Source organism: Hypanus sabinus, chromosome 12 (genome assembly GCF_030144855.1).
Source record: "Hypanus sabinus isolate sHypSab1 chromosome 12, sHypSab1.hap1, whole genome shotgun sequence".
NCBI classification, from domain to species: Eukaryota; Metazoa; Chordata; class Chondrichthyes; order Myliobatiformes; family Dasyatidae; genus Hypanus; species Hypanus sabinus.
The window spans coordinates 53,759,849-53,783,081 of NC_082717.1; the positions used below are offsets into that span (position 1 = coordinate 53,759,849).

Sequence of the window (23,233 nt, forward strand, 5' to 3'; positions counted from 1 at the left end):
AAGTTCAAAGTGCATTTATTATCAAAGTATGTATACATCATATAACCTTAAAATTCATCTTATAGACAGCTACAAAACAAGAAACCCAAAAAAAACCATTAAAGAATAAAGACCCAGTAACACCTAAAATGCAGAGGGAGAAAAAAAAACAAATATTACAGCTACCGTCCGAAAACTAAACATATATTTTGTCCAATAATTAGTCTGCAATGCACAGCATTATCTCCTGTGATTTATATGTGAAATTCGTTGCCACAGGCAGCTGTGATGGCCAGGTCTCTATGAACAGGGAGATTCTTGATAGATCAGGGCATGAAAGGATACAGGGAGAAGGTCAGTGCTGGGAGGAAATTTGGATCAGCCATGATGAAATGGCAGAGCGGACTCGATGGGCCAAATGGTCTAAATCTGCTCCTCTATCTTGTGGCCTTATGATGCATAATATGTTGCTATACATTGTATTAATCTCTTGGCAACTGTGTGTGTCGGAAGCTTTATTGTAATTGGTGGGTTATATAAAATTACCATTGTCATAATTAATCTTGTTGCTAATCCTGTTGATTTTACCCTTCCCCTTCACTCTGGCCTCTTACCCCTTCTCACCTGCCTATCACCTCCCCAGGTGCCCCTCCTCCTTCCCTTTCTACTCTGGTCCACTCCTCTCCGACCAGGTTCCTTCCTCCGCAGCTGTTTAACTTTCTGATCTATCTGGCTTTACCTATCACCTTCTGGCTATCCTCCTCCCCCTCCCCCACCTTTTTATTCTAACATCTTCCCCCCTTTTCAGTCCTGTTGAAGGGTGTTGGCTCAAAACGTCAATTGTTCCTTCATTTCCATGGATACTGCCTGTCCTGTTGAGCTCTTCCAGCATTTAGTGTGTGTGTCCCTTAATTTTGCTAGAAATTGTGCAATTCAAAATATTTTTCAAAAACCATACAGGAAAAGAATGGTTTAATTCTCATTGATGTTTTCTCCTGCTACAGGTTTACAGAAAAGGGGAACCTGGAAGTTTTGCTTTTTACCATTCAAAGCAAAATGAGAGCAAACAATCAGAAAGTCTACATGCCACGGGAAGGCAAGCTCATCTCAGATATCAACAAGGTAACCAGGGAAGATGCCTATTTTATTTCTTCCTTAAAGGTATCCCCTTTAACTGAAAAGCAGAAGCTATCTGTGGCTTTGGCTTAACTCTGAGATTCTCTCAACCAAATAGGTGCATTCCATGATAAAAGTAATTGCTTATTAGTGTCTAAATGTAGGTCTAAAGCAGAATTAAGTTGAACTTGTGCTTAAAATGCAGGATCCATGATGGGGACAGTGAAACATTCAACTGTAACATTTGCTTTTTTACTTTTTTTGATTTACAGTTGTATAAATGTTATTAAAAATCTTACTTTGTAATTAGTGTCCTCAGACCTCTCACTCGCTCTAAATCTGAAACGTACTGTTAGACCGCAGAACCCATCTCTGTCAGCTATTCCACTGAGTCTCAAGACACCATCAATGCTGAAGTTACTGTTTGAGATGTTAGGGACCAAGCAATTGTGGCCTTTAGCCTTTCCTTTCGGTTAGATTGTGACAAATTCATCCAGGTGGCCTCCCTGCTCAAACTACCATCAATGTTAAAATTATTGTTTGAGATGCTCTTTGATTTTTTGTCTTAGCCAATGAACAGAGATATCCTGTCTGCCATTCCAGCTTTCGTATCTGCATATTCTGCTGCTTTGGGCATCAATGCATGTACACTCCCAAGTTCCCTCTCTTCATTCAGTTTTCTTAGTTTTTTTCAATTTATTGTGTTTCCTTGATTTGTTTGCTCTTTCCAAATGCATTATCTCACTCTGCAATTTATTTCAATTTTGCAGCTTTTAGAACAGAACATAGAATGGTACACACAGTACAGGTCCTTTTGGTCCATGATGTTGTGCCAGCCTTTTAACCTACTCCAAGATTGATCTAATTCCTCCCTCCCATTTAGTCTTCAATTTCATTTTGTCTATGCGCCTTTCTAAGAATCTCTTTAAATGTTCCTAATGTATTTGCCCCTAACACTACCTCTGGCAGTGTGTTCCACAAAGCCACCACTCTGTGTAAGGAACCTACCTCTGACATCCCCACCCAATACTTTCCTCCAATCACCTTAAAATTATGCCTTGTCGTATTAGCCGTTTCCATCCTGAGAAAAAAACCCATGGCTTTCCACTCTATCTTTCCCTTTTATGATCTTATGCACTTGTATCAAGTCACCTCTTTCAGTCTAAAGAGAAAAGCCCTAGCCCGCTCAACCTATCCTCATAAGACATGCTTTCTAAAACGGGCAGCATCCTGGTAAATCTCTTGTGCACCCTCTTTAAAGCATCCATAGACTTCCTATAATGAGATAACCAAAATTTGTGCTCAATTCTGCATCTGTGGTCTAACCAGAGTTTTGTAGAGCTGCAACATTGCCTCACGGCTCTTAAATTCAATTAACAGAGAAACATAGAAAACCTACAGCACAATACAATGCTGTGCTGAACACGTACCTACTCTAGAAATTCCCTAGGGTTACCCATAGCCTTCTATTTTCCTAAGCTCCATGTACCTATCTAGGAGTCTCTTAAAAGACCCTATTGTGTCCGCCTCCACCACCATTGCTGGCAGGCCATTCCATGCACTCACCACTCTCTGCATTAAAAAAAACTTACCCTTGACATCTCTGTACCTACTTCCAAGCACCTTAAAACTGTGCCCTCTTGTGCTAGCCATTTCATCCCTGGGAGAAAACTTCTGATTACAGTCAGCCCTCCTTATTCGTGAACTCCGCATGCGCGAATCGCGAAAACCCGGAAGTGCTCTTCCAGCACTTGTTGTTCGAGCATTACAGACCATTTTTTTCTTGTCATTATTCCCTAAACAATGCAGTATAACAACTATTTTACATAGCATTTACATTGTATTAGGTATTATAAGTAATCTAGAGATGATTTAAAGTATATGGGAGGATGTGCGTGGGTTATTGTGGATCGGGATCAAAAAAAAAAATTCGGAAGTTCTTAGTAAGTTGGAACAGGTACATCCAGTATTATTTAGCATCAGTTAGTCAAACGTTTGTGGTCGTATATAGTAGATATTCTACCTTTCTATGCATATAAAACACTTATGTTTCAGCGAATTCCCGAGTTTGATCTAGTGACAGACCGCTCCCGAGGGGCGCTCTCCACCATGCCGGGTTGATGTAGAGGATCAAAAACCCAAAACCCAATAATTAAACCACCGCGTAGCTTAGTAATAATTGTAGCTTTCATAGGAGCAGAGCCTTTCTCATTTTATCCTTTAAAATTGTTCCAATCGTTGACTGACACAGCCTAATGTTTTTCCAATAACATGACGTTTCACCTCTTTCTGATTGCTTCATTATTTCCACTTATTTTCAATCATTATCGTGAATATTTTCATGAACAGAAACACTGTGGATTCAGATCTCTGCCACTGGGTCCTAATGTCCACCGCACTGAGACAGGTTAAATAAGGTCTGGGGTTCCGCTGGGTCCTAAGATCCACCATATTGAGACAGGTTGAAAAAGGGACTTGAGCATCGGCAAATTTTGGTATCCGCAAGGGGTTACGGAACCAGTCCCTCGCAGATAAGTAGGGCTGACTGTATTTACACGATCAGTGCCTCTCATCATCTTGTACACCTCTATCAGGTCACCTCTCATCCTCTGTCACTCCAAGGAGAAAAGGCTGAGTTCACTCAACCTTTTCTCATAAGGCATGCTCCCCAATCCTGGCAACATCCTTGTAAATCTCCTCTGCACCCTTTCTCTAGTTTCCACATCCTTCATGCAGTGAGGTGACTAGAACTGAGCACAGTACTCCAAGTGGGGTCTGATCAGGGTCCTATGTAGTTGCAATGTTACCTCTTTGCTCTTAAACTCAGTCCCACGGTTGATGAAGGCCAATGCCGTGTATGCCACCTTAACCACAGAGTCAATCTGCGTAGCAGCTTTGAGTGTCTTATGGACTTGGATCACAAGATTCCTCTGATCCTCCACACTGCCAAGAGTCACCATTAATACTATATTCTGCTGTCATACTTGACCTACCAAAATGAACCACTTCGGACTTATCTGGGATGAACTCCATCTGCCAGTTCTCAGCCCAGTTTTGCATCCTATTGATGTCCCACTGTAACCTCTGACAGCCGTCTATACTATCTACAACATGCCCAACCTTTGTGTCATCAACAAATTTACTAACCCATCCCTCCACTTCTTCCAAGTCACTTATAAAAATCACGAAGAGCAGGGGTCCCAGAACAAGTCCCTGAATTCCTGACTGTGTTTTCGTAATGTAACCCCCTGGGTCGCCTCAGGCTCGCTCAGCTCGTTCTCGTCTTGGGGGAGCAGCCTTCGACACCGCCAAACTGGGTAATCAGCTGGTGTGGATGCTGTGTGATGTCCCCGCCTTGCCCAAAAACAGACAGTACACCATATGCGATTAAATGAGTACAATTTATAAAGGTTACTATAACTAAGTGATTAATAACAATACAGTATATTTGAAGAAAAAAAAATAAAGAAAAGGCGCCAAACTTATCAAAGTCCAAAACACTTCATGCACAACCGTTGGAACTCAATTACTGAAGTCTTCTGGCCACCATTCGATCCCCTCCGAACTCCTCGACTCGCAGCTTAGGACCATCCGAAGGGGTCAACCAAGCACATCTAGCTTCATCTCCTCTCCTCGGAGTACCTCCTGGTCTCGGACCCCTGCTTGGGGTCTGTTCCTCGCCCAGTTTACAGCATTGCATCCTCTCTCTCTCACCCCCTCGCACCGATCTCCCCAAAAGCCCGCCAACAATAGCTTACAGACTCAGAAGAAAGAACAACATTAATCCCAATTGGTTTACAAAGGAATACAATTCTTGTTATCAGTAAATTTTAACCCAAACAAGTCTCCAGCACTCTTTCGCAACAAAGAAGCATTCCTGCTTTTAACAAAACAAAGAAGCCATTTTATTTATATACACAGTAACAAAGAAAAAAGAAGAAACTCCCTTTACACTCTCCCCCCCACCCAATAAAAGTCATGTTCTCATGACTATTAAATAACTCACCACCTTTCCTGCCAACACACCATAACCCAAGCACAAGCAGTGACATCTCCTCCCCACACAATAAACCTCACGCCCTGTTCCTCAGGCACTACAGAGGCCAACTATCTGGGAGTTCCCTAACCCTTCTGAGACCTCCGTACCCCCTCACCTAAACCCTTCAGGCTCAGACACAACTGGGGATACCTCGGGCCCGCTACCAACTCCTCTCTCAACCTCTCACTCATGCCCCACACTGCACACAGCTAACCCTCCCCACTACCCCTGATTCAGTGAGAGAAGGGCCAAAGGTCTCTTCCTCAATCAAGGGAAAGTCAGCAAAAGGCAGCATGTACCACACATCCAGAACATTATCCATCAAATCTGTATTCTTCCTCATTTCTGCGAACGGTAGCTGCTGTTTGATCTTCTCCAACCGGAAACACATGGCCTGCACTGTTCCTGCAATCTCTTCAGTCTCCTGCAATTGAGATATCAGCTTCTTCTCTGGCCCCTCCAACTCTTGCCACAGGCTCAGCAGTTCTGACTCACGTGTCCCGGCCATCTCAATCTGGGATGCAGTTACTCCCAACAGCTTCTTGCACCCCGACCCGAAAAGCAGAAGTTAAAGATTGGTCAGCCTCCAGTTCAGTATTCACTGCACTTCTCTCCTGTTTTTTCTTCCTCATGACTTCTTCCAGATCAACTTTCAGGTTTTGCACTTCATTTGAACTGTCGATGGTCATCTTCAGGTTCCCTTCAAGCTTCCGCTTCCCTCTTCCGAGATTTGCTTATAGTTTCTTCACCTCCGCAAACTCCTCTCTCCAGGTTCTTGGTTTGCTGTTGGCCTCAGACAACTTTCTTCGTTCTCTCCAACCTGTAAGTCTTCCAAATGGTTCCAGATCACTTTCTCCAGTCTCTCCGTCTTCATTTCAAACTTGATTCCGTAGAGACAGTCACTCATGAGCTGCGACCTTCGCCAGCCCTGGCACGTGTCCCGAAAACACTTTAACTCGGTAGCTCTCAGCCACACCTGCAACAACCTCACTTCATATTCTCCTGAGGCAAATCCAAATACCAAGAGATCATCCACATATGCCAAAACTCCAAACGCCTCCACATCCCCCATGGTCTTCCACATGCCCCGCGGGAAGGTTGCAAGGGCTCCGGATAGGCCCTGTGGCATCTTTTCAGACCGGAAGACTCCTAGGGAACTTAAAACGGCCGTCTCCTCCTTCACAGCCTCACTCATCGGGATCTGGCAGCATCCACTCCTCAGATCCAGCACCTTAAACCACTTTGCACCACTCAGACAGGTCATCGCCACTTCGGCCCTCAGGGCCGTATTCTGGTCACTGACAGTGCGCCTCTTCAGCGCAATATAATCCATACACACACTGCCTACGTCTTCCACGGCTGTGGGGACCAGTCACTGCAACCTCTCTCTCACCGAGGTGTCTTCAGCAGTCAACTCCCCTCCCTTGTGTATTTCGCAGCATCCACGAAGAGGGTCTCACCCTCAGATACTTCCCCCAAGCCGTACCACCACCAGCTCTTGTTTGAATTCGGTATCGGCCCAATGCTGCTACACATGTCCGCACAAGCAGCTCAAAACTCTGGGTGCATTGACAATGCCTCCAAACAGCTCTCACCCGCCTCCTCCGGGCAGGCCCCCAAGCGCACCAGCAGGATATTGGTTCTCTCCAGAACTGAAATGCTGCCCGTCTCAACAGTGTCCGGACACATCAGCATTAACGATTCATGAACCTCAGTCACCTCCACATTTGCCTCTAAGAACTCCATTTTCACTGACCTACAACCGTCATCTAGATAATCACTGGCACGGGTACCCCAAATCTCCAATGTCCTCCAATGCCCTCAATGTCGTCAAGGGTAAATGCTTCCAATAACAGTTATAAAACAAACTGTACAGCAACTTAACTGGCGCCACGGTGCAGAGGATGGCTTTAACTTGACTTTCATCCATCCGTAACAACACCTGTGCGCGTGGTCCCTCTAAGCTTTTAGGAATAGGGTCTGCTCCTTTCGGGAGTTCCTTGGTACATTGCTGGGAATGTGCTTCCCCAGAGACCCCAAGCCGTTCCCCCACTGGGCCTCCTCTAAGTTTCCCAACACCTCTCGGATAAATGGAACAACTGATCCCCTTGGCACCGCAAGCAATTTATCTGCCCCCCTAGCCAAAAGGGATACCCTTAAAACTTTCCACCAATCTCCTGCCACGGATATGATAAGCCCCCCCCCCCCCCAGCTGCGGCATTTGACTTCCAGTCGAACCACACGCATTTTCCCACACTTTCCCAGAACTGGCAGCTGTCACTTCGAGGTAATTGCGCCCGACAGTTCTAACAACATCACCAGCCTGCCTACACAAACTTTCAACCAGTCCCTGTCGCTTTCCCTCAGCCAAGCACTGCCACTCACCCAACAACTGAGATGTCTGCTCCGCCCACGCATCCGCCCTTTTAAGGTTGGACATTATTCCAACAACCGGGCGGAGCCTGCCACTGCTGAAACATCCCAACCTGTCACTCCTCACTCTCCAAACAGTGTGGACAACCCATGGTCCCACCACCATTTCGTCAGCGCTAGTCGGAACTTGAACAACAGCCTCCACCCACAAAGCAGCCACCCCACCCACAAAGGCACACCAGCTCTTCGCCGCAGACATAAATTAAAGAGGGTGATCACACAGCTTCCACAGAAATCGATCCCGGACGAGCCCCCACAATGTAACCCCCTGGGTTGCCTCAGGCTCGCTCAGCTCGTTCTCATCTAGGGGGAGCAGCCTTCGGCCCCACCAAACTGGGTAATCAGCTGGTGTGGATGCTGTGTGATGTCCCCGCCGTGCCCAAAAACAAGACAGTACACCGTATGTGATTAAATGAGTACAGTTTATAAAGGTTACTATAACTAAGTGATTAATAACGATACAGTATATATGAAGAAAAAAAAATAAAGAAAAGGCGCCAAACTTATCAAAGTCCAAACCACTTCGTGCACAACCATTGGAGCTCAATTACTGAAGTCTTCTGGCCACCATTTGATCCCCTCCAAACTCCTTGACTCACAGCTTAGGACCCACCAAGTGGTCAACCAAGCACATCTAGCTTCATCTCCTCTCCTTGGAGTACCTCCTGGCCTCGGACCCCCGCTTGGGGTCCGTTCCTTGCCCAGCTTACAGCATTGCATCCTCTCTCTCTCACCCCCTTGCACTGATCTCCCCAAAAGCCCACCAACAATAGCTTACAGACTCAGAAGAAAGAACAACGTTAATCCCAATTGGTTTACAAAGGAATACAATTCTCGTTATCAGTAAATTTTAACCCAAACAAGCCTCCAACACACTCTCACAACAAAGAAGTATTCCTGCTTTTAACAAAACAAAGAAGCCATGTTAATTACATACACAGTAACAAAGAAAAAAGAAGAAACCCTCATTACATTAATAACCTTAGCAACTTTGAAGGAACTATGGATGTGGACTGCAAAATCTCTCTGTTCCTGCCCACAATCAAGATTCCTGCCATTAGCCCTGTACCTTGCCTTCAAGTTCATTGTTCCCAAGTGTATCACTGCAGTTTTCTGGTTTTAACTCCATCTGCCACTTGTCAGCTCAGCTCTGCATCCTATCAATGTCCAGTTGTAGCCTGCAACAACCTGCTACACAATCCACAAATCCACCAGCCTTTGTACCATCTGCAAACATTTTAATACACCTTCTTGTCCAAGTCATTTATAAAAGTCAAGTCAAGTTTATTGTCGTTTCGACCATAAACTGCTGGTACAGTACACAGTGAAAATGAAACAACGTTCCTCCAGGACCCTGGTGCTACATGAAACAACACAAAACTACACTAGACTACGTAAAACAACATAAAAACTGGACTAGACTACAGACCTGCACAGGACTACATAAAGTGCACAAAACAGCACAGAGCAGGTCAGTACAATAATTAATACATGACAATAGGCACAGTAGAAGACAAATTTCAATATAATAATAAATGATGTAGATGTCAGTCTAGACTCTGGGTATTGAGGAGTCTGATTGCTTGGGGGGAAGAAACTGTTGTACAGTCTGGTCATGAGAGCCTGAATGCTTCGGTACATTTTGCCAGATGGCGGCGGGGGGGGTGGGGAGAAGAGTTTGTATGAGGGGTGCGTGGGGTCCTTCACAATACTGTTAGCTTTGCGGGTACTGCGTGTGGTGTAACTGTCTGTAATAGTGAGAAGAGAGACCCTGATGATCATCCCAGCTGACCTCACTATCCGCTGCAGGGTCTTGCGATCCAAGATGGTGCAATTTTCGAACCAGGCAGTGATGCATTTGCTCAGGATGCTCTCGATACATCCTGAGCAAGTCAAGTCACAAAGAGCAGTAGATCCAGAAAAGATCCCTGCAGAACACCACTGGTTGCAGGCCTCCAGGCAGGGTACACTCTGTCTACTATCATCCTCCACCTTCTGTGCGCAAGCTAATTCTAAATCCATGCCGCCAAGTTTCCCTATGTCCCATGCCTCCTGACCTTCTGAATGAAACTATCAAGGAAACCTTGTCAAACTCCTTACTAAAATCCTTATGCTCCATATCCACTGCTGTACATTCAATAATTTGTTTTTCACTTCCTTGAAGAATACATTCAGGCTCATGAGCCTTGCAGTTATAACTCTCGGTTCGGCAAGCGGCTTAATCTAGGGGAAGACGGCCCTCGGCCTAGCCAAACTTGAGAAATCTTGTTTGGCTGGATGCTGTGTGATGTGTTCTCCTGTTACAAATCAGTATCATGAAATAACAAACAATACACAATATGAAATTAAACGATTAAGCTTTATAATTCTTAATTTAACTATATGGTTAGTAAAGAAACAAAGAAAGAAAAGGGCCCATTCTCATGAAACAGTCTAATGCAATGTTGGAGCCCACAGATAGGGCCATTCGTCCACCATCAACCTCTTCCGTGCGTAGCTGACCATCATGTCCACTTAGTCCAGCGGTCTAACAACTCTCTCCATTGGCATCTTCTCATCCCTCCCTAGCAAAAGACGGCAAAATCCCTGCTCCCAGACCCACAAGAAAGAACAACATCCCTCTCATTGGATGGCACACATTCCAAAGCCTCATTATCTCTTGTCATAACCCAAACATTGCCATTACAGAGAAACATTACAAGAAGGCCATTACATCAGCAGTGAAACCTTGTAGCGTGTTACACTCTCCTCCCCCCCCCCCCCACCAAATTTAGTCATGTCTTCATGACGTTGAGATAATTCACCAACCCTTCCTGCAAAACACAAAGTCTAATCCAGGTGTAAAAGGCAGTGACATATCCCTCCAAAACAGTAGGGGTCACACTCTGTTCCCCTGGTACTATGTAGGCCAGCCTATCCAGTGGTCTCCTAATTCTCTGAGACCTCCATACCCCCTCACCTAACTCTTCAGGTTCAGACACTACTAGGGATACTTCCAATCTACCTGGTGAGGTCTCCACCAACCTATCGCTCGTGCCCACCTGCAACTCGGACCCCTCTGTCGCGTGGCCAAGCCCCGCTTCATCCCTTGCAGTGTCCCGCTGCAACCCAGGCTGTCCACAGATAGCTAGCCCACCCCCCCCCCCCACCCCAATTCACCTGACTCAGCAGGAGAAGGCCTGGAAGACTCTTCGGCAATCAATGGGGAGTTAGCAAAAGGGAGCATATAGCACAGATCCAGGTCCAGGGGTCCTGCAGTCTGCAAGTGGGACAAGGGAGCTGCCTGCGTCGTCAGTGTCTTCCGACATATGCATTGAATGCACGACTTGCTGTATTCTTTGACCTCTGATTTCATTCAGGGCCAGTAAAACTGGTCTCTGAGTAATCTATAGGTCTTTTCAGCCCCCAAATGTCCGGAATCATAATGAAGTGACTTTAAGGCAGTCCTCCAATACTTCTCCGGCAGAACCAGCTGGTAATGCCGATGTCAGTCTGGAGGTGACGTGACTTGGTATAGGATGTGGTTCCGCAACTCCAACCGAAGCCATTCTCTCAGTAATGGAGGAACTGCCACGTATTTTGTCCTCTCTGCCTGAGTCATGTCTCCCTTTTCAACCGCTGACCAAATTATATCGATGAATTATATCAGGTCATCTCGGACAAGCTGCCAGGATTGTAACTCTCAGTGTGGCTGTCTCTAATCAGCCTATGCTTCTCCAAATGCTCCTAAATCCTGTCAGAATCCTCTCCAATAGTTTCCCCGTTTTGTGCCAACGTAACCAGGTTGACCTCTTTAAGGAAGAGGTCTCAGTCCAGTTAAGCCCAGTTTTGATGAGTGCAACCCTAATATCTAATATGATTTTGTACATTTGTGCCAACCTAACTAGGCCACTGATTCTTCTACCTGAAATTTATTGATCATTATCCTCACCAAACATATGTCAAGCCAAGTTATCTATTTGAAGACATCTATTTATGCAAGATTCATGGCTTTTCTGGGGAGTGTGTTCGAAACTTCCATCATCCCTTGCAATGAAAATGTGATTTTTAATTTCACTCTGTTACTGAGCTTTTGTTTCATAATCAGTGACTGTAGGTTATCAGTAATTTAGGGGTTTTGAGTGTAACATTTTCTGTAAGCATTAAATTTTACCTTTAATTTGGTTAAGCATGATCTGATAATAAAAATTCAGCCCTACAGTGCAACAGGTAATATACATAGTGCACACATTTTTTTCAATATTTTTATTAATTTTCACATAGAAGAATACAGAGTACATGAGGATATATATTATGAATAAAAAAATAGAGAATAGTACCGAATATATTACATTTAAATCACACTTGCAGTCGCAGTACCCTATATTCATAATCAAACACATACATTAATTAAAATGTAATTTGAATTGTAATGATTTTATTATAGAAAAAAGAATCTAAACCCAGTTGCTCACTTTAAGGTGGTATTTATGTTAATCTGTCATGTTGTGACTTCACAATTTGGCTAGAATTTTAAAAAATAATTACACAATAAGCCAGATACAAACCTGATTTTTCAGAAGAATATGCCCCCTTTCAATAACCTTCACTTTGCAGTTGAGAATTTTCTGATGGAATTTTTAAATTGAGTTATATTTCCCCTAAAACCACTCAAGGTGTCTGTGTGAGTCCAAAAGCATTTACAGATCTTGTGAAATATCAATACAATGATAGACATTTTTGTGACTTTCCACTCTCAAGGCCTTCTTTGAGCTGTTGTTGGTCATTGCTCAGAGGCAAGTTGGAGATGGTCATCGTGTTTCTTGAACACACATTGACCCTGTGTTCTGTCATTTTTTTCACCTTGGATCTCATTTTTTTCTGATCTTGATAATTTGCCTAATTTTCCTACTTCAAATGTAATTACTTTGATAGAGCAGAGAGTGAGTTATATAAGCAAATAGTCTGGAAAATTATCAGTTGTCAAAATCATCACTTACAGGCCTGGGAAAGACTGGAAAAAGCTGAACATGAGCGAGAACTTGCCTTACGGACTGAGCTGATCAGACAAGAAAAGCTGGAACAACTTGCACGCCGATTCGATCGTAAAGCTGCTATGAGGGAGACTTGGCTAAGTGAAAATCAGCGCCTTGTTTCCCAGGTAATGTTTCACTCATTTGCATCAATTTTGATTTACCTGAAGCCTAGTAAGAAGAAAAGCTGATAACTCAACATCAGTAGAATGAAAGTATATTTGAAGGTAAAATCTGCTTATTTGTTGGTTATATACACAGCTGTTTATGTACTTAATTTATAGAATCAGGAGATGTTTGTGTATTTAATTGGTCATTAGTTGACCAAACATCAAAAACATCCAGAAAAAAATAGAACAGATTACTGTCCCAATACGTAAAAGGTAAGATTATAAGCTTATATCTTGATAATATTCCATTAAGGACAAAGCTGATTGTGGTCATGAAAGAGGCAACACCAAGAGCACCGGGCAACCCTAGTAATAATTTTGCCTCTGTGTAGGATAATGTACATTATTCTTTGAATGTACCCTCCAACCTGCATCAGCATTGTGTTGAGAAGTTTGTGTGATGGGGACTTTCTTCACTGCTTATCCCCCAAAAATCCTATACTTCTATAAAAGTACCACATAGCACCACTCTGAATTCATAATCCCAATGTGGCACGAAGAGGACTAGAAGCGTGTTGCGAGCATTCAGGTTTAGCCAACACATGTGATGGTGATGATGGTGTTTTAGTAGTCAATTGTATGCCTTCAATGACAGAAGTCCAAGAGGAAGGTAATAATTATGATAATTGATGCAATGAAATTAAGTATGCAAAGTGTCAATTTTTGAGAGGTTTTATAATTGACCTTGAGAGTAGCTGTGTTGTTTAAGTTATTCAAAACATGTTAAAAATGGATATTTTCTATGTTTTTGGTCTCAGTATTTTCTAGTGTATATTTCTTGTCCTATTTGCCCATTCTTGCTGAATATTTAAAAATATTATCAAATAAGAGGACTTCAAATTTTTTTGCTGTAGGACAATTTTGGTTTTGATCTCCCAGCTGTGGAAGCTGCCACGAAGAAACATGAAGCTATTGAGACAGACATTGCTGCATATGAAGAGCGAGTCCAGGCAGTGGTAGCCGTGGCCAAGGAGCTTGAAGCAGAGAACTACCATGATATCAAACGGATCACAGCAAGGAAAGAAAATGTGTACAGACTGTGGGAATATCTACTGGAACTATTGAGAGCCCGTCGTCACCGCTTAGAAATGAATCTCAACTTACAAAAAATTTTCCAGGAAATGTTGTATATTATGGACTGGATGGATGAAATGAAGGTATAAGAATCAGCTCTTCCATTCCTTTTGTAATCAATTCTTTTTTTTGCAAAATTAATGTGTTCAAGCATTCTTTGCCTAAGATAAGCCACTTGTACTGGTAATACAAGATAAGAAATACATCTTTCATTGTATTCTAAAAATTTTTGTGTTCAGTACATTTAACATGAACAATCATTAAAAGTTGTTGAATTATCACAGGTGCTATTGCTATCTCAAGACTATGGGAAACATTTACTTGGTGTGGAAGATCTTCTGCAAAAACATGCGTTAGTTGAAGCTGACATTGCTATTCAGGCTGACCGAGTAAAAAGTGTCAATTCTTCTGCTCAAAAATTTGCTTCTGAAGGAGAAGGTAAGTTTGTTTTATCTTTTCATCATTTGGCTTTATAAGGTGTTTTTTTAAATCTTCCAATAACAGTTCATTGTGTAATTCCATTGCATGTTGTAAGATAATTTTGCAAAAACTGAAGTCCAAGGGTTTGAGAACCAGTGTTTTATTAGCTAAGCTCAGTCCTGCTAGGAGGGATACTTTGTTTTTCAGTGGTGTATAGGAGTTTAAAAATCATTTGGCATTTCATTTATACAATTGCAGTTTTGTTAGTTGCACGAATAAAAAGCTTGCACTGCGTAGACCGGATTCCCAACCTTTTATGCCATGGACTAATACTTTCAAGCATGGGCCCCAGGTTGGGAACCCCTGGCATAGACCATGGCGGTCCAACGCTGATCTCTAATTTGTCTCAAACAATTACAACCAATCCAGGCGATTCATAAATGGTGTGAAATGTCACTATAGTATAAGCATGAGCAATATGACTATCTATAGGAAATTGGAGTGAAATAGAATTGTCTTTGCTTACCTTCATTTCTTACCTAATTTTCAAAAGACCAATGATACAAAACAGCAAACAAATTGAAGTGTTTTCTGAAAGCTACTTTGCTGCAATAGTAATGGGAAAAACTTGGATGCAATGTTATTGCAATAGCTATTTAGCAAAACAGGTGGTGGAAATGGTAAATGTCTTGCATCTTCACGAAATCTTTCATTGTGGTTGCTCTGTTAAGCCAAAATGGATTTTGATACCAATCAAATGGCATATTGAAAGAAGTGTTACCTTTTACTTCCCAGGTTACAAGCCATGTGACCCACAGGTCATTCATGATCGTGTAACTCACCTGGAGTTCTGTTATCAAGAGCTTTGTCAGCTAGCTGCTGAACGAAGAGCTCGTTTGGAAGAGTCCCGACGCCTCTGGAAGTTCTTCTGGGAGATGGCAGAGGAAGAAGGCTGGATCCGTGAAAAGGAACAGATACTTTCATCAGCTGACTACGGCAAGGACCTAACCAGTGTGATCCGTCTTCTTAGTAAGCACAAGGCGTTTGAAGATGAAATGAGTGGTCGCCGTGGTCCTCTTCAACAGACAATAAAAGAAGGTGAAGCAATGATAGCCGAGGAACACTTTGGATCAGAGAAGATTAAGGAAAGAATTAAGGACATTCAGGATCAGTGGGCCCACCTTGAGCAGCTGTCTGCAATTCAGAAAAAGCGATTGGAGGAAGCAGCAAACGTTCACCAGTTTAAAGCTGATGGTGACGATATTGATGTGTGGATGTTAGATGTTCTGCGAATCGTCTCCAGTAATGATGTTGGCCATGATGAATACTCCACTCAGGCCCTAGTAAAGAAACACAAAGATGTTGGTGAGGAGGTTGCTAGCTACAGACAGATAATTGATTCACTACATGAACAGGGACGAAGTTTGCCTGATGAGTACTATAAGTCACCAGAAGTGGAAGGTAGATTGGCTGATATTGAGGATCGCTACAAGGAGTTAGCTGAACTTGCAAAACTTCGGAAGCAAGCTCTTCAGGATGCACTATCACAGTATAAGATGTTCAGTGAAGCAGATGCTTGTGAACTGTGGATTGATGAGAAGGAGCAGTGGCTGAACAACATGGAGATCCCAGAAAAACTTGAAGACCTAGAAGTTATCCAACACAGGTAAAGAAGCATATGTTTGTATTTAAAAAATAATTAATTGTAGTATATGAGATATAATTGAAGATTAAAGCAGAACTGGATCAGAGATTAAATATTCTGGGTCAGAAACCTGGCTGCGTAGATTTGAAATTGGTTTGCCTATAGAAAGCAGAGGGTAATAGGAGATTGGGTATATTCTGCCTGGACTTTGCTGACTAGTTGTGTGTTCCACAGGGATCTGTTCTGAGACCACTGCCCTTTGATTTTTATAAAAGGTTTTGATGAGGAAGTGGAAGGCTGGGTTCATAAGTTTGCAGATGACACAAAGGTTGGTGGTGTTGTGGACTGTGTCGAAGGTTGCTGTAGGTGAAAACAGAACATTGATAAGATGCAGAGCTGGGCCGAGAAGTGGTAGGTAAATCCACTAAAGCGTGGAAGACTTTAGAGGGTCAAGCTTGAAGGCAAAGTACAAGTTAATGGCAAGGATCTCAGCTGTGTGGAGGGACAGAGGGATCTTGGGATAGATTCCTCAGAAGTCACCGTGCAAGTTGATGGGGTGGTCAAGAAGGTGTATTTTGCACTGGCTTTCAGTTTTTGAGTGTGATACCAATGTCACAGTGGTGGCATTGAGTTCAAGAACTGAGGTAATATTGCAGCTCTGTAGAACTCTGGTTAGACCACACTTGGCATATTGTTCTGAGTTCTGATCACCTCATTATGGGAAAGATGTAGAAACTTTATAAATGGTGCAGAGGAGATTTACCATGATGTTGCCTAGATTAGAGAGCATGTTTTATAAGGAAAGATCAATCAATTTTTCTTTGGAGCAAAGGAAGGTAAGAGGTGACTTGATAGAAGTGTATAAGGTTATGAGAGGCATCGATGGTGGATAGCCCAGGGTGACAATGGCCAATGCCGTAGCACATGCATTCAGGGTGATTGGAGGAACTTGTAAGGAAGGTGTCAGAAGTTTTTTTTACGCAGAGAGTGGTGGGTGGCTAGAACACACTGTCAGTGGTGGTAGAGACTGATATGATTACAGGATTTAAAAGATTCTTAGATAGGTACATGAATATAAGGAAAATAGAGGGTTTGTATAGATCAGCGCAACATTTTGTGCCAAGGGAACCCAAATGTTCTGTTCTATGTTTAAATTGGTTACCAAAGGTTGGTTAGTTAGGAAGGTTAATTATGAAGGTTCAATCGTTAGGTATTAATATTGAAGTAGTAAAATGGATTCAACAGTGGCTGGATGGGAGATGCCAGAGTGTAGTGGTGGATAACTGTTCGTCAGGTTGGAGGCCGGTGACTAGTAGTATGCCTCAGGGATGTTGTTTGTCATATACATTAATGATCTGAATAATGGGTGGTAAATTGGATTAGTAAGTATGCAGATGGTACTAAGGTAGATGGCGTTGTGGAAAATGAAGTAGGTTTTCAAAGCTTGCAGAGAGATTTAGGCCAGTTAGAAGAGTGGGCTGAATGAGGGCAGATGGAGTTTAATGCTGATAAGTGTGAGGTGCTACATTTTGGTAGGAATAATCCAAATAGGACATACATGGTAAATGGTAGGGCATTGAAAAATGCAGTAGAACAGAGTGATCTAGGAATAATGGTGCATAGTACCCTAAAGGTGGAATCTCACATGGATAGGGTGATGAAGAAAGCTTTTGGTATGCTGGCCTTTATAAATCAGAGCATTGAGTATAGGAGTTGAGATGTAATGTTAAAACTGTACAAGGCATTAGTAAGGCTGAATTTGGAGTATTGTGTACAGTTCTGGTCACCGAATTATAGGAAAGATGTCAACAAAATAGAGAGAGTACAGAGAAGATTTACTAGAATGTTACCTGTGTTTCAGCACCTAAGTTACAGGGAAAGGTTGAACAAGTTAGCTCTTCATTCTTTGGAGCATAGAAAGTTGAGGGGGGACTTGATAGAGGCATTTAAAATTATGAGGGGGATAGATAGAGTTGATGTGGATAGGCTTTTTCCATTGCGAGTAGGGGAGATTCAAACAAGAGGACATGAGTTGAGAGTTAGGGGGCAAAAGTTTAAGGGTAACATGAGGGGGAATTTCTTTACTCAGGGTGGTAGCTGTGTGGAACGAGCTTCCAGTAGAAGTGGTAGAGGCAGGTTTGGTATTGTCATTTAAAGTAAAATTGGATAGGTATATGGACAGGAAAGGAATGGAGTGTTATGGGCTGAGTGCAGGCCAGTGGGACTAGGTGAGATTAAGCATTTGGCACGGACTAGAAGGGCCAAGATGGCCTGTTTCCGTGCTATAATTGTTATATGGATATAATTCACTTTAAAAACACAAAAGCAAAATTTTGCCACAGATTTTGCCCATCCGTTGGCAACTGTGAAGAAAGAAGTAGTTTCCAAAATTGTTTCAAATCAATAACCTTCAAACATAAGGGCTGAGTTAAACAAGTCAATGATTAATAAGGAAACCTGTGCCTACTGTCATAATTCAGCGCTAGAGATTCCTGTCACTACTAATTGGATAACATAGGTCGTTCTCTTCCCTTGTTCAGACAAAGCAGTTCATGTTGGAATTAGAGCTAGTTAGATAGATTATAAAACTAACATATTTCAGTTGATCTAGCTGTTTCCCCAGATTACTCTGGTGGTATAGATGATTTTTTTAAAAATATTCAATTAATATTAAAAGCCTTTTTTGATTCTGTGTAGTTTAACCTTGATATTTTGTTCTAGGTTTGAAAGTCTAGAGCCAGAGATGAACAACCAGGCTTCTCGTATAGCAGTGGTGAACCAGATAGCTCGTCAGTTGATCCATATTGGTCATCCCAGTGAAAAGGAGATCAAAACACAGCAAGATAAGCTAAATACCAGGTATGGCAGTCACATAGTGGTAAGAAATTAAAATTTAATATTGTAGCATTGCATTAAGCATGTATATTTGTAGATTGCTCTGCTTTATTTGTGCGCATATTGATTTCTGTGACCACCTTCAGCAGTACTGAAAAGCACTCGCCTTAACTGACCACAAATCAGCAGACGCTATTCTGTCCATAAATGGAAAACATTCATGTGACATCAGCTACACAACAAACTGTATCTGCAATCAGACATTGTTTATTGATTCAGTCCTACAAAACATCAAAACCTTTTGGTAATAAATGCACCTGTTGTTCTAATTTCACGGCTGTGTTGGCCTATTTAATTCTCACTTATATTTTATCTGCGGCTTTTTTCATTTCATACAGGTATTATTACCTGCAATATCTTTCAGCATCTATATATGTCATCTATGGTATCATCAGTGATCTGTCCTCAACCCTTGTATGTGTTCCCTTCTAGCAACAAAACAGATCAGTTTGTACTTGCAAATTGATGCCACATCCTGATTTATTTCTTCACCTCTTTATTGTCTCACAACTTTTTGACATATTGAACCAAACAGCTAGATATGAACTCCAGCAAAACACTGGAAAGGCCAACACAATGCCCAGCAAAAACTCCATTCCCTAACAACTGATTCAGACTGTTAATTGCCTGGAGCTGACCTTAAGTGTGCAGTCTGAAGTTCAATATTGAGGCACCAAATCCATGGTGTCACCAAGACCACTATTTCTATACTTCTTGCAGTTCTCACGCTGTTGAAGTACTCACTAATCCTCAGAGGGATCTTGTAGTCTGAGTCCATAGGGCACTCAAAGCTGCTATGCAATTTGACTCTGTGGTTACGAAGGCATACGGTGTATTGGCCTTCAATTGTGGTATTGAGTTTAGGAGCTGAGAGGTAATGTTCCAGCTATATAGAACCCTGATCAGACCCCACTTGAAGTACTGTGCTCAGATCTGTTTGCCTCACTGCAGGAAGGATGTGGAAACCGTAAAAAGGGTGCAGAGGAGATTTACAAGGATGTTGCCTGGATTGGGGAACATGCCTTATGAGAATAGGTTGAGTAAACTCAGCCTTTCCTCCTTGGAGTGACAGAGGATGAGAGATGATCTGATGGAGGTGTATAAGATGATGAGGTACTGATCCTGTGGATAATCAGAGGTTTTTTCCCGGGGCTGAAGTGGCTAACACAAGAGGCCACAGTTTTAAGGTGCTTGGAAGTAGGTACAAGAGGAGATGTCAGGGTAAGTTTTTTACATAGAGAGTGGTGAGTGTGTGGAATGGGCTGCCGGTGATGGTGGTGGAGGTGGATACGATAGGGTCTTTTAAGAGACTTCTGGATAGGTACATGGAGCTTAGAAAAATAGAGGGGTATGGGTAACCCGAGGTAATTTCTAAAGTAAGTACATGTTTGACACAGCTTTGTGGGCCGAAGGGCCTGTATTGTGCTGTAGGTTTTCAATGTTTCTAATTGCTTTGTTACTTGCTAGATCTAGATTTGGAATGAATGCATATCTGGTCCAGCCCATTATACTCAAGAAATTTTGTAGTCATCCACATTTCTGACACTTTATCAGTCTGGTTGCTGGAAAAAGTAATTATTTTTAAAATTATCTATTTTTTTTGGCTTATAATTGCACATTTCTCTAATCTCTTCCTACTCAATAGCATTTTTAGCAATGGCAGGAGAGCTAAAAAATTTGTGAGGGGCATTCCAGAACTTGGTTGCTTGACATGCTGTTAGCAATGGACCCTTTAGGTGCAAGGGTGAGCAGGAGATTATTCCAGTCCTTGTTCTTTTTCATCTTCCTTTCCTAGCCATGCTTTCAGCAGTGAAGGCCACAAGCTCCGGGATTCTCTTCATTAACATCTTTGTTCCTCAAGACATCTCCATAAAACCTAAATTACTTTTTGGTCAGCTCCCCTAATACCTATTTATGCAGATTGTTATCAATATTTTGTTTAGTAGTGCAGGCTATCTCTGAGTTAAAATAGGGATCTGTTCCTGATAGTTATTTGTAACCAGAATTTTTCATAAGTCACAATTGAACAAAAACAGTTTGGCAGAGGATCGCAGAAACATCTGTGATAGGAGAGCAAGCAGGCATGAAAAAGCAACTGTCATCTGGCCTCACTGATTAGGTGAGTGAGCCTAGTGTATCTTCTCAGTGGTTCCAGCTCTGCTCGGTTTGACCCAGTCCCTGATTTTTGCAGGTGATGGTGAGGTAGAGAGAAGCATGCATTAATACCGGCCCCTGTCTGGCACCAGGTGTTGCAGCCCCATGGCTTCTGACAAGTGTATACCACCAGTCTCTCAAATGTTACTCATATGTGCAGGAGTTAGGTTGCCCCCTCTACTTGATACATTTTGGTAATGCTAATGGGTGATGATGAGAGTAACTGTTGTGATTCATCTGTGACCATGCCTATGATGAAAGAAAATCTGTAATTTTTGAACCAAGATGCCATTTTGTATATCTGCAATTTTTATCCTTAAGAACAATTGACTTTAGTGAAACACTTGTAGTATGATTAGACTGAGTGTTGGGTATGGATTGTGATACAAACTAATCTGTAGTTTGTTGGTCAGATGTGAGTATAACATTAGCTTTACTATACAATGTTAAGAATCCTTTGCATTTGTCCATATCAGGAGTTCCCAACCCTTTTTATGCTACGGACCAATGCCATTAAGCAAGTGGTCTGTGGAACCCCTCATCTATATGCAGGAAGATGTGTGTTTACTGGTTACCTAACAACACACTGTAAACAGTTATATCACCTGTTACATGGGTGGATCCAGTTTAGCACTATTAAGTTTCATTCTTCATTCAATATGTTTTCAGTCTATTACAGAACAAACGTTTTGATATTTTAAAATAGAAAGCTGTGGTTAAGTGTAAATTAACATTTAAAAGCTTAGGTTTACAGACTTCATGGCTTCAGTCCTAATTGTTCTTTCCCCACACGCTCCTATCACCCCACTCCACACTATACTCATGATGTGAACAACAGTGATGGTGGAATTCAAACATAATTCTGCTATTTCCACTATATCTCCATAGTAATCTGTCCTTTTGAACAGAACACTCAAGACAGGATCCTAGCTTAAACCTACAGATTGGGCACAGTTGCATGATTATGATGCGCTTTGCGGTTTCCGAATAGATGGGGTGGTTTAGGGAGTACAGGCTGCCCATTATTTTTTCAGCCTTTGATGCTGACCAGTGCTTCCATTCTGCATAAATTAATTCTAGGTGGAGTCAATTCCGTCAACTGGTGGACCAAAAGAAAGATGCACTCAATTCTGCACTCAGCATTCAGAACTATCACCTAGAATGCAATGAAACAAAATCCTGGATTAGAGAAAAGACCAAAGTCATTGAGTCCACACAAGATCTGGGTAATGATCTTGCTGGAGTCATGGCTCTCCAAAGGAAATTAACTGGAATGGAACGCGATTTAACAGCAATTGAAGCTAAACTAGATGACCTGCAGAAAGAAGCTGAAAGACTAGCTGCTGAACATCCTGATCAGGCACAAGCTATTATGAGCCGTCTTGCAGAAATCAGTGAAGTCTGGGAAGAGATGAAATGTACTCTAAAGAATCGAGAAGAATCACTTGGTGAGGCAAACAAGCTTCAGCAATTCTTGCGTGATCTGGATGACTTCCAGTCGTGGCTCTCGAAAACCCAAACTGCTATTGCTTCTGAAGACATGCCTAACACCTTGGCAGAAGGAGAAAAGCTGCTCACTCAGCACGAAAACATCAAGAACGAAATTAATAATTATGAGGAAGATTACCAGAAAATGCGAGACATGGGTGAAATGGTAACGCAAGGACAAACAGATGCACAATATATGTTCTTACGCCAGCGTTTGCAGGCTTTGGACACTGGATGGAATGAACTGCACAAGATGTGGGAGAACAGACAAAATCACTTGTCCCAGTCACATTCATACCAGTTGTTTTTAAGAGACACAAAGCAAGCAGAAGGATTCCTCAACAACCAGGTAAGATAAGAATCTGATATTTAACTGTGACTTCTTTCAATTCCAGTTTTCAAGTTCTGATAGAGAAGTTTCCTTGTATTGTAGTTAGTTTTTCCTTGTCTTGAAAATACACAATACACCATTTTATCTAAATCTGATGAAAACTACAGCCCAAAAAAAGTTACAATTATTCATGGTTTTAACCTGCTCTTTTTCAGTCCAGGTTAGTAGAAAATATTGAACTGAGCAGATAGCAAAATTGAAAAGCTTCCTCTGGTGAGGGTTTTGTTTGAATTTCACAAGGATTTTTTACAATCAATACTCAAATGAGTTGGAAACTAAAACATGAAAGGTGTGACTATATTGAAGAGATAGCTGTTGGAATTTGGAGAATAATGCTGTAATCCACACTGCACTAAAAAAAATCTCACCGCAAAGAGAAAAGATTTCAACACTGGTAGTTTGTGAAAAATGTTTTGT

At 42.1% G+C, this 23,233-nt stretch overlaps 1 protein-coding gene across 3 annotated transcripts in view; it reads left to right on the top strand.

The window, feature by feature from the left end:
* Positions 1-23,233, top strand: part of sptbn1 (spectrin, beta, non-erythrocytic 1) — a 258,196-nt gene that overhangs the window by 187,820 nt on the left and 47,143 nt on the right. For all 3 annotated transcript variants that reach the window (XM_059985941.1, XM_059985943.1, XM_059985942.1), the window contains 7 exons: positions 984-1,101; positions 12,549-12,707; positions 13,604-13,906; positions 14,108-14,261; positions 15,039-15,909; positions 18,610-18,747; positions 22,018-22,774. In XM_059985941.1, the coding sequence (XP_059841924.1) occupies positions 984-1,101; positions 12,549-12,707; positions 13,604-13,906; positions 14,108-14,261; positions 15,039-15,909; positions 18,610-18,747; positions 22,018-22,774 (2,500 nt within the window). The remainder of the gene's footprint in view (positions 1-983; positions 1,102-12,548; positions 12,708-13,603; positions 13,907-14,107; positions 14,262-15,038; positions 15,910-18,609; positions 18,748-22,017; positions 22,775-23,233) is intronic.